The 13,088-nt window shown below is 30.7% G+C and overlaps 2 protein-coding genes across 2 annotated transcripts in view; one reads left to right on the top strand and one right to left on the bottom strand.

Annotated features, from left to right (window-relative positions):
* The window catches only part of LOC118193016 (DNA-binding protein SMUBP-2-like), a 49,529-nt gene extending 47,856 nt beyond the window's left edge, over nt 1–1,673 (top strand). The window contains exon 10 of the mRNA XM_035364049.2: nt 952–1,673. The gene's annotated coding sequence lies outside the window, so the exon portion shown is untranslated. The remainder of the gene's footprint in view (nt 1–951) is intronic.
* A 6,738-nt stretch (nt 1,674–8,411) lies between these two features.
* The window catches only part of NiPp1 (nuclear inhibitor of protein phosphatase 1), a 36,317-nt gene continuing 31,640 nt past the window's right edge, over nt 8,412–13,088 (bottom strand). The window contains exon 7 of the mRNA XM_035364048.2: nt 8,412–11,220. Coding sequence (XP_035219939.1) covers nt 10,870–11,220 — 351 coding nt within the window. The 3' untranslated portion in view covers nt 8,412–10,869. The remainder of the gene's footprint in view (nt 11,221–13,088) is intronic.

Genomic DNA, 13,088 nt, shown 5'->3' with positions numbered 1-13,088 from the left:
TTCACTACGTGAACAACACTTTTTAATGATAACCAAGATGATTTATCCCAGACTTTATCTATTATAAATTCGATTGATCCAGCCATTCAGTTCACTTTTGAAACTGAATTTGACAATACCCTTCCCTTCCTTGGTATTCTCATTATCCACAACGAATCTGTTTTCAGAACTTCTGTATATCACAAACCTTTTTCTGTTTGTTTGCCTCCCCACGCAAAGTCACATTATCTGGTTGAGCAAAAAATGGCTTCTTTGTAATGTTATGTAATTCAGATTCTCAAAGTTTATTCCTCAGACTCTTTGCTTGCTAATGAACTGAATTATTTTAGATAAATTGCCAATGACCAAGGATTTTCTCCCATGATCATTGATAAAGGCCTTTAAAAATTTTCATTTTGCCATAAAGACGACATTTTTCTGTTAGAAATAGTGTTAATAACCTTGTCCTGCTTCCATTCTATGCTTATAGTGGTGTTTATATATGTTACAAAATTGCACGGATTCTCCAGAAGTTTAATTTTTTAAGTCCTTTTTTCTCCTATCAATCTATGGTTCAATTCTTAAAGATTCCATTTTTGACTTTGAATTTTTGGGGAATATATAGCATATCTAGTCAGTGTAGTTCAGATATATCAGCCAAACTAAAAGAGCCTTAAAGTTTTGAAAAGTCAAAATTAACAAGTCTCCGATAGTTAATCATAGTTGGAAATTTAAATATAATTTTGGCTTTGGGTCTGCAAAAATGATCCAAAAAGCTTCTTCTGTGATGAATTGGATTTTCTTGAAACTTTTCACATTCACAAAGATTTATGCTGTTTAGTTAATAATTTCACATTCCAATCCAGTACTTCCTAATGCTTTTAAAATTATATTAATTTAGTTTTTCAATTTTCATTACTATTTATGCTGACATATACTGTGCTACCTTCTCATTTGCTTTATTCCTTTCAGGTATAAATGCAACTGTGGCTTCCCTTTCATTGCTGCTGATGAAGTGGAATTTGTATTTGCTCTTGAAATCGATTGTCTTGAGTAAAATCTATGCTAAACAGACAGTTGTTCCTTTGCCAAATTTTATGTTTTACTTTGGCATGTTTCTCTTCAATCTTGATATATCTTCCATGTTTGGCGATATCATAAATTTGAATCCACCATTATGTACATTTAGCATATTTTCAGGGTTCACTGTTATTTGCTGTTTGATTAGGAGAATAAATTAACTTTGTTATGTAAATTAGCGATTTAAAATAAACTGGCTTCAAAATAGAAAGAACAATGAGTAGAACCTCATCTTTTTGGGAAGCATGCACAGAGTTGAGACTCTTAAAGAACTATGCAAATTGTTATACGTGTCTTGTTAATCAAACATAAATGTAAGAAGGGTGCAAAAGATACTTTTATTAAAAACTCAAATAATTAAACAGAAAGCACTTCTTGTGCTTACAAATTCAGCCAGCATTTATGACATAACTCAAAAGTAAGAAAATTCAGTTTAACTAAAATCTAAAGTTAGCCCACAGAAAAGATTAATGCACAAGTTCGCTCAAATCTATACTGATGAGACAAGCATCAGAATAAAGCAACACCAAGGAAAGACTGCTGTCGAAGAGCTGCAACTAATAATGTGGCCTTGAGCAGGCAAAACATGCTTTGATTAAACAATCTAAAATCTTCCTTTGGATACTATCTCTTTCTACCTTATCTAAATACACACAAATTAAAATTTACATTCTGGCAGGAAATTGGAAAGGGAGAATGTCAGTAAAGATACTTAAAATAACTGGTTAGATTAATAAATACTTTACAAATGTTTTTATTTATATTAATCTTACATTTTGGTGAGTTTATGAAAAAGGAAAATTAATGGCTGTATAATTATTTTATTTTTATGATTTACCAAATGATATATATGTGGAGCAATTCATAACGACAGCGATGAGGCTGTGCAACTCCCCCCTCACACCCGCTAACTGTGATTGAACTTTATCCAAAAAACAAGGAGAAACATTCTCTCCTTGTATGACTCACTTCTCACGTTATGCAATGGACAGTAAACAACGCTTGTAATCATCTCTAGATATTTTTTTCTTCATATACCTAATAAATATGTTATTTTGTGTTTGCTAATACAATGATCGTGTTCCTTACCTCTGCAGCTTGGATTACACTTTATTAAGGTAAGAACTTTAATTCTGTTTTATTCATCTGCTCGTCTCGATTTAGCGAAGTTGTAACAGTAAACAGAAATGAACCACGAATACCTTCAACAAAAGATTATGAGACTGAAAATATGTTTACTTCAACTAAACGCATAAAATATATCGATATAAGCCATTAAGAATAAAAAACAGAAAAGATACTTTACCATAAATTATCGCTGGATAATCCGAAAAAGGAAAAGCCAAGCCTGTCTTCAAAAGCGAAACAAAACTGCATAGTTGCGTACTGCGCATTCGAAATACAGAAGCAGAAATGGCTACTAGTTGCGAAAATAAATATTCGATCATGAAACTAAACAATAACAACTATCAAGTATGGAAATACAAACTTGAAATGATCCTGAAAAATTAAAATTTATGGGATTTAATAGTAGATGATACACCAAAAGAAATAAACGTCGAATGGAGAAAACGAGATGAACAAGCACAAGCTACCATTAGTTTACTCGTAGAAGACAACCAAATCGTACACATAAGAAATAAAACAGGCAACCAGAAACTGGAATCACAAGATAGCTGAAATCCTGCGCAAACAAGGATACGTTCAAGGAAAGGCTGATCCATGTTCCTTCACACTAATCGAGAAAAACGCAAGAACTTACATAATCGTTTACGTTGATGACATATTAGTCACGAGCGACAAGTGTGAATCAATTCAAGAAGTTGAACGAATTCTCAAAGAATATTTCGACATTCAAAATCTTGGAGAAGTGTCTACATATCTAGGAATTGAAATCAAAAGAGAAAAAGACGGAAGCTTTAAACTTCATCAAGCTAACAAGATTAATAGTATGATCGAAAAATTCGACGGAGAGTCACCAAAGAAACTAAGCTATACACCCATGACTACGAATTTTGCGAAGAACTAAAACAACCAGGATGACATTTTTCCCGATAATCGGAAGTATAGGGAAGCAGTGGGAGCACTTTTATATTTAGCAACAGTATCAAGACCTGACATAGCAAATTCTGTTGGAATACTTAGCAGAAAAGTAGAAAATCCATCAACATCGGACTGGAACGGTATCATTAAAATCATACGATATTTGAGAGCTACAATTAATTACAAATTACATCTAAAATCCAATGGTGCACCAGTCATCAAAGCTTATAGTGATGCTGATTGGGCAGGAGATACCTCTGACAGAAAATCCACATCCGGATATATATTTAAAATAGGAAACAGTACGGTATCATGGGGAAGCAAGAAACAAAATTGTGTCGCCCTATCTTCGACAGAAGCCGAATACATCGCTCTAGCCTTAACACTGCAGGAGCTACAATGGATTAGACAACTGATGGGAGATTTAGGTTTCGCTCAACAGGAAGCTAACATCGTATTCGAGGACAATATATCATGCATAAATCTTTCCCGAAAAGAGAAAGGAAGCAGCTACACTAAACACATCGATGTGAAATATCATTACGTATGTGATCTACAAAATCAAGGGATTGTTAAATACATACACTGCAACAGTAAAATGATGTATGCAGACATGTTCACAAAACCTTTGCCCAGACAACAGCTGGAGTTTTTATTAAAAGGAATCGGGCTTACTGTGGACAGAACAGCTCATCGAGTGGGAGATTGTGGAGCAATTCATAACGACAGCGACGAGGCTGTGCAACTCCCCCCTCACACCCGCTAACTGTGATTGGACTTGATCCAAAAAACAAGGAGAAACATTCTCTCCTTGTATGACTCACTTCTCGCGTTATGCAATGGACAGCAAACAACGCTTGTAATCATCTCTAGATATTTTTTTCTTCATATACCTAATAAATATGTTATTTTGTGTTTGCTAATACAATGATCGTGTTCCTTACCTCTGCAGCTTGGATTACACTTTATTAAGGTAAGAACTTTAATTCTGTTTTATTCATCTGCTCGTCTCGATTTAGCGAAGTTGTAACAGTAAACAGAAATGAACCACGAATACCTTCAACAATATAATGGTTGATTAATGTATCTATATATTCCAAATTACAAGCAGTTAAATTATATACTGTGGTGGTTAAAAACTGGACTGGGACTAGATACTGGGACCTTATCTGCTATCACTGCTGTTATCCCATATATTTTGTTTTCCTTTTTGAATTTCCTCTAGAAATTATTCTTTATTCTAATGATTTGTGATAATAATTTAATAAGCGTACAACCTTTTTTTAGAAAATGTTAATCTAGAGTGAAATTGGGAGTTTTCACTATACTAGCAACTTCCACAGTTCTTTTAAATACCTGCTTAATATAAGAAACTTGATAAGAACATTGATTTTAATTATAAACATTGCATGAGTGTTCTTTGAAATGCATAGTTTTTATTTTTATTTCATCTGAGCCAGAACAGAATGGTAATTCCTGGCTTTTATTGAAGTATTATCTTTTTCTGAAGTTAATTACACATGGGAAATTATTAATATACTTTTTTACATCTTTAAATTATTCAGCAAGTCATCTCCTTTGCTGACAAGAATTAACTATTTTAACTCTTTTTTTTTTTTTTTTTTTTTTTTTCCAGAATAGTTGTCTAATTTTCTGAAACTGATCATCAAAATTGTACTATACTCATCTCTTTCAAAGTCGTATGTTTTAAATATAACTCACCTTGGCTATTTCTTCTATACAGTCAATTCCACCAGAATCATTTTGATCACTTAAGCTCTTATCTTCATTGCTATTATTAAAAGCATTTGCAGTACTATAACAAATATTAATTAAATAAGAATAATATTTAAAATAAATCATTATAAATTCTACACAGGAAGGTTCTGGAAGTTAGCATAAGTTAGTAGTAGAACCACTCTGAACGTGAAAATCATCATTAGTTTCATCTGCTTTATTTATCTTCTAGATTGGTACTGTAAGCAAAATTTGAGTCAAGGATATCTTCACAGAGGCAAAAAAGGCAGTATCAGCAGCCTACTGAGTTGAATGAGGCTGTGTAATCTTCTTCCGCATATAACTTTAACATGTGATCTTGAAGCATTAATCGAATAAATATGCTACTTACATAAATATTTTGCCTACACTTCATTTCTTTACACTAAAAAATAATGATTTGAAGGAAGGAAATTAAAAACCATTATATTAATAAAAAGTGAGTTTACGACAAAATGTTCATAATTCTTTGGGGGAGGGGAATGTTATAACTTAAATGCTAGTAGACACATTATATCTCTATCTATTATAGAAGGAGAAAACACTTTTACCTTACTGTCACCTATTTTTTTCCTACTATGAAAAACACTCAAAATACCAGACACACACATATATGGGATTGAATGCTCTTGCCCCAAATACACAAAAGCATCTCACAAATAATTATGTTGAGCTAAGGACTGATAACTGTTTTGGCAGCTGAGATAGAAATGCATTTTTGTGGCTGGTCAATCTAGCCAAAAGAAATATATAAATATAAAAATAAAATATATTTAAATATATATATATCAATATATCTAAATATATTAGAAATTATTAGGAAACTGTTATCTCAATCTTTTAAGCAGTATGCATCAGAGAATGTTTCTGCACTTACATAAAATTTTAAAAAATCAGCCCTCTTTAATAATGGTTTTACAAAAAAATTCTTTTAATTTACAGGGAGATTAGCATGGCAAGCAAATGTACACACAGAATATTTTTAATTTTCAAAGAAATTGGGCCCAGTGCTTGGCCCATTCAAAACTGAGAGTTTTCCTAGATAATATCAATTAAGGTTGATTTTTTATTAGATATTAGCATGCTTTTTCTCATATCTTCTTTATTTATAAATTTTTTCACACATTCTTGACAAAAATGAAACATTGTACACTTTTATATACAATCAAAAAAAGATATGTGTTAAAACAGTTTTTCACAAAATGAACATTTTATTCAGTACATATTACAAATATCAAAAGTCACATTTTCAATCCCAAGTGGCCTGTCAGCATGAGCTTGCTGTATTATTTGAACTGCTTGAATGTATTATACTGTGCTAATTAATTGGGACAAAGTGATTTTTTATGATTTATTTATGTTTTCATATATAGCGATAATAAAATTAATAAGAAATATGTTTCCCTTTAGCAAAAATGACCTCCAGAATGCACTTAGGCATAGACTCTTACTCATCTTGTGCACATTTTTACTTCATCATGTAACCACACATTTTTAGTGTTCTTAGATTAGCACTTTTAGCTTTTTTGTTGTACAATCCATTTTGCTAAGATGTTCCCTGAGGATGTGACACAAGTTCTCGATTGGAGTTGAATCTACTGAATTTCAAAGCCACCTCTAGGACAATAATTTTATTTTCTGGTGTGAACCCTTCGGCAGATCTTGAAATGTGACAAGCCAAGTCATGTTGAAATGTCCCTGCAAAGGTTTTCAAAAATGGCACAATCCTACCTTTTAAAATTTCTAGTCTCTGATGAATTCATAATTCTGTCAATAAGAACTAGTCTTAAATTGTTATCTGCGATGAAAAACCCAAAGCGTTTGTTTTTGAGGGTATTTTATAGTTTGTTGTATATGCTGAGGTCTTATTTATTTGCCCTTACTTTGTCTAACAATGTTAGATGGGTAACTGTGAAAAAATAAATGAGGGTCATCGATTAAAATTACCTTTTTCCAGTCATTTGTGATCCAAGATTTGTATTTTTTGGGCCTAGAATAATAGCTTTTCTTCATTTGACATGCTAAAAATCATTTTTTAATATCTTTTTTTGCCTTTCGACCAGCAACGAGTGTGCATCGTACAGAATGAATATCAATACCATTAGACAACAGATAAGATCTTTGATTTTATTATTATTATTATTACTGGATTAACAATGCTACTTTGGAGTAGGAATCAATTGGATTTTGAAGCTGTTTTCCTTTTCCTTCAACAATCACTTCACTTTTGATCACAAGCACAATTTCCTTCACTTTTGATGAAAATGATCCAGTTTCATTGAATCTCCTCAGAATTCATGAAACACTCGACTTTCCAACACCAACGGCGGAAGTCTGCAATATTTCTTACAGTCATGAATGTGTAACTATAAAGTGCGATAATCTTTCCTGTGTACAGGAGTTATATCCATTTTTAGTACCAAAAAATGAATGAATGCAAAAAGTATGCAAAAGTAACTTCCTCTTCGCACAGGAACAAGCCTAATAATCCTAATTCATTGTCTAAACCAGTTCTAGTAGTCAAAAGCTGAAATCCAGATGGAGGTGATTCTGGAGGTAAATTTGCTTAGAGGGACCTGCTGGCAACTTAAAATTCTGTGAAAAATTCTCTCTGTCCAAATTAATTAGAACGCTATAGTATTTCATAACACAAATTTGTATAAAATCCAAACAGTATAATCATAAATCACTACTATAATAAAACGGAGAATTTGTGAGTATGTGATTCATTACACGGCACACACACAGATAAACCCAAAGCTAAGAAATTTGGTGCTCATATTGTAGGGATAGTAAAAGTTCACTTAGATTTTTTTAATGAATTTTTCCACATATCACCACTTTATGAATGAGCAAATAATTTTAGAATTTCACTATTTGCACACACATAGAAAAAAAAAAAAAAAATTAAATAAATTTGCTCTGAATAGTTAACATAATAAACCAAATTTTGGTGATTTTTTCAATAATTACATCTTTATTAGATTTAAATGCTCATATCTTAAACTGCAAGTTTCATACTGTCTGAAAAATATTAAGTACGCAATTTCTTGTAATTTTTTAATAATATGTTGGAATACAAATCTTAAACAGAAAAAATTTCCATTCTTCATCACCTCGGTTGGTCATCCCACAATCACAGAAATCCAGTCAAAAAATTTTGATTGAAATAAATTGCAGTGATGTGATGTCATTTATATTACATTTCTTCCTCCATTTCCATCACATTAATTTTTTTCCCTCTTAAAATTGATTTTATTCATTGTATCTCCTTGCATATTCCCCCCTTTTATTAACTAATTTTAACATCTGAAAATTGACAGGAGAATTATGTGAGTAATTTAACTCCTGAAGAATGCGGTTAAATGAAAACTAATTATAGATAAACTATTAATAACTATCATGGTATTATTTCTTTAAAAGAAACCTGCATTCCAATAAGAATACATAGTAATATTAACATTGCAGTACCTGATGGAAACTGATCCAAATATGTTGTGCTGAAACGTAAATAATAGAAGCAAAGTTAAGAAAACACTTGCCACATCAGTTTAATAAAAAACCTGCACAAAATACATTTCAAATAATAAATGCAAGGGAAAATAAAATGCACATATGCTAAACCAAAATATGATTTTTCATTAAATAAATTTGATTGTGCTTATTTCATTTCTAGTCAATACACTATAACATATTTTTTAAATTTCTTGCAGAGGTTCCTGTTAAATAGAATATTTGTAACCTGACATAATGACTTGATTTGATGAGTTCTGTGTCAGAAAAATAACTCATTAGAAGCCAAATGAATTTTTTTCATTGTTCTATGGATGAAATTTCTTGGGTATACAGTAAAAGTGTGACTATCTGGCATTCATCTAACAACAAAACTCCAGCAACCAGAATATTTTAGAATTTTAAAAACTCCCCCCTCCCAAAAGTAAGCAAATAAAACTTGCAAAAAAATCATAAAATCTTTGCCATCATTTAATGCAAACCTGATTAATTTTTCATAAACCAGTTTAGCTTTTGTGAAGGATATAAGTTAACTGTTATTTATTTGCTTCTTTCCTCACATTCCTAAAAGGAAAAAAGATAATTAAAATTTGGGACTTGCTTTCTACCAAACATTTAAAACTATAAGTGTTTTAAAAACTGTGGGATTCTCATTAAAAAAAAGTATACATTAATGGGCATGACATGTGACTTTATTTGAAAACAGATAAACAATGCAGATGCAGCATGAAAAATTAGGATAAGTGACTTAAGTTTTTATATGCTGTACCTCCATAACTTGTATCTGTCAGTTATCTAATCTCTACATATAATAAAAGTAAGAGTCTATGTGTCTTTTATTCATGCTGCACGTAAGCTAATAGACCCAGGGCTAGTGCATCTAAACAAGAACCAGTGCACCTCAAAGCGATTTTTTTAAAATTCGAATGAGTTTTTTTAAATTTTATGTTTTTTGATGAAATTGTGTCAAATTAATAATTCTCTCTCATTATAACAGTAACAATGACACACAGCCATTGTTGCTGATATCAGTACTGTTGCCACTCCGAAAAATGAGGGCGAAAATAAGCATTTTTAATTAATATCTGATTTTTAGCTACTTTTTTTTTTGGAAAAAAAAGTGGACGTCGACCTTTTTCAGAACCCAGAAAAGAATTGTACAAAGTTTGGTGATGATAGCTATAGTAGTAACTGAGTTATTAGCAAACAAACACACATACTTATTAACGTCAAAACAAATGAACTTCGAAACATTAACTTCCATTATACCATTTGAACTCTTGAAATTTTGGAATGGGAAGTTGATTAATTTATTTATTAGGTTAATTAATGTTTGTATTAAGGGATATTGCTTATTTCATTATAACTGTTTTTTTATATATAATACATTTTTATTGAAATTTGTGTTTTTTCTTTTTTAATAAAGTTGTTCTGCAGGGTGAAATTCTGTGCAGTTTTTAAATTTAATGTTTGATGTTCCCTTTACATTTTTCTGATACATATTTAAAAGCAAGACAAAGGATGGCCACATTGCGGCTACTTAAATAAACAATGATCTTTTCCTTAAACTTCTGTGACAGAATGATTGTGGAAGTTTGGTGATATCTCCACAAACTTTTTTAACAAATGGGATTTCCCTGTAAGTTTTGTATGTTTAAACCCTATGAAACATGTTGGCTTTTATGTCTGAAATAGATTTTTTGAAAAAAAAATTAGTATAATTTTAAATGCAGGCTTTTGACATTCAAGTTAATAATAGTAATAATAATAAAATGAGAGTTATTATAATTTTAGACTACAAATTTCTCTCATTCATTTGGCCCTTCTGCCATGAATTATTTTTATATGCTCAACTGCATGCAGTTTTCACATATTCAGCATTTCCCAATAATCAAGCTTTTAATGTAATATAAATTCCAGGATTATCATGACAAATCTCTGACATTCAACTTTAAAAGTGTTACTGGAAAATATTTTCATTTCCACCACTTCTCAAAAATTCAACTTGCATGATTTTTGTTATATTTATTAATTATTATAGGCCTCCAGATTTTTTTTAATTGCCACATGTTTTTATAAAACTAAGGCAAATATTAAATAGAAGCAATTATAAGAATATGCAATGGCCATTAAAATTTCATTAACCAAAATACATGGTTTAAAAACATTTTCCAGAAATAGATGACAATTAAAAGCAAAGATCTATTTAAGATAAAACAATGAATTTATACATTTTCATTTTTCTTTGCATTTAACATTTTTATTGCCAAAGCATAAACACCTCAAAAATGAAATAATTTGAAGTCCCATAATTGCGGTCAAATGTTATGGGGGTCAAAGGACACTTTAAAGGCTTAACTTGAACAAAAAAAAAAAAAAAAAAAAAAATACAACAGCTTGCCAGTCCACTTAATCATTCAATAAAAGCCTTTTCAAGCATGGTTTAAAATCTTTAATCAATACTGAAATTTTTTTTTATCAAACAAGCAAAGATGGAGTTGGTTTTTTCCCAGGCCATGCTTCTTTTGCGTATTTCTTCTTCTTGGGTTCTGGTGCCATATTTGCTTCATTAACAATATTAGTGTTTGGAACAGTTATGGTGTAATCAGGTATTACTTCTGGAGGTTCTAAATCTATATCTGGTGCTGGATTTGGTAGATGCAAACCTAACTTCACAGACAGTGATGGTGTGAACAACGGACTGATTGGACCATGTCCAGAGTCTGAGCGAGAAACATCATTAGCTGTATGAAATGACTGAGACATTCTTTTAGCTGGATTGGAATTGAGTCCAGTACCAAATAAATTGGATGATTCTTCTCTTTGTCGCTAAAAGAAACAAACATATATTTCAGTTATAATACTTAAAATCATACTCATTTATATACTGTCAGCATGGGAGCAAATTAAAATATAAAATTTAAATAAGAAATGTATATAGTTTGATAGCACTCATTAAAAGAGAAAACTCTATTTTTCCTCCTTCTTTCGTACTAAGATTTTTGATAAATTTTGATTCACAAACATTTAAAAAAAAAGTTCTCATGTTTTGATTTCTTATCCATCTTACATTTTTCTTGTAGAAAACAGGAGGAGGGGCATTTTCATACTCCTTTCTTAACAAATAGTCTTTATTTCATTTTTTCAATATAAACTTTGAATAAAATCACATTTAAAGGATCTAATAACGGATTGAGTAACATCATTATCATGTTTTTAACTATTTTAAGTAGGTATTCATTAAAAAAAGGCTATTTTCTTTTCATTCTGCTATTCTGTCTCAATGGTTTGGATCCATTTCAAAATACACACTTGTTTATTTACTTAAAAAGGTATTAGGACATATGTTGAATATGTATACCACGTGATCCAAAAAGCAAAACTTCAGTAATTTGAAAACAGTGAAGGCATGCAGAAAGAAGGAAGAAAATACCCTATATACTCTCCCTTTCAAAGGGTGGCTGGGAATGAGGGGACCCAATCACCAAATTCTGGTGGTGACGAATTATTGTGTGCGACCTTTTAAGTTCATGGGCCAATGAAGAATAATTAGGGTTTTTTTGGGGGGGGAGCAGGAGACGTGAAAAATATGCAATGCCCTCGCCAGAATTTGAATGCCAGACCTCCCGAATATGCGTCGAGTGTTGTTCCTGTTGCAACGCGAAGGTATGCAGAAAGGGCGGAAAAATACCTTATACCCATAAGTCAAAAAATTAGTCGTAAAAATAAGAAAATATTTCATATGTTTTTGAGAATTATCAATTATGGAATTATGACAAGATATAAAACTTGAGGCATTTTTAACTGACCACAAATTGTAATTCTCTTTAGAGAGAATAAAAGTATGCACTTAAGGCAGAAATTCTCCACTTTTTCTTACATCAACCCTTTTTTAAAGAATAGTTTTCTTCATTGATCTTTTTACATTTTCCTCCGTATTATATTATATAGCATAGTCATAATATAAGTAACTGCACATAAGTAACTTAAAAGATAACAAACCAAGAATGTGAAAATTTTTTTGAAGAAAAATGATTTTATTACTATTAATATAATTATTATTGTTGTTATTTGTATTATCATTATTTTAAATTTTACAATAGAAACAAGTTTTCAGAAACAAAATCACAGATTCCAAGTGCACAAATGTTCAATTTTAATGAATCTGATGGGTCACTTGATGTGCTGATACAATATTTTTTAATATTTGGTATAAAACTGCTTAACTTAATTCTTAAATCCCCTCATTAAAAAATATTCAGCTTGTTTTCTGCAGTAAATTATTGACTTGACTACAGCCTGCTTCCAAAAGGTAAGAAGAGGCAGAAGTCAATGTATGGTAACTTTTATTTTGGGATATTTCTCTCAGATAACTTCTAAATTTTCAAACAGCATACCTATGTATTTTAAATAAGACTTGACTTTGTATAATATAATTTTATATCTATAAATTACTTATAAATTTCATAAATAAATTTTTTAATCAATGTGATTTTTATTATGCCAATCAACTGCTCAATAGATTAAAAACAACATTATGCTATTTAATTACATAATAAATATCATACTCTGAAGTCTGATAATGAAAAAAATGTAATTTCAGAGACATGAAAGAAAGAGTTATCAATACATGGTTTGCAGACAATATTATTTTAGATAATGAAATGTAACAATCACATTACTGAAACAGTTATTCA

Source organism: Stegodyphus dumicola, chromosome 3, assembly GCF_044657685.1.
Source record: "Stegodyphus dumicola isolate Sdum_Otavi_A_Nest chromosome 3, ASM4465768v1".
NCBI classification, from domain to species: Eukaryota; Metazoa; Arthropoda; class Arachnida; order Araneae; family Eresidae; genus Stegodyphus; species Stegodyphus dumicola.
This window is presented reverse-complemented; position numbering and strand designations above follow the sequence as displayed.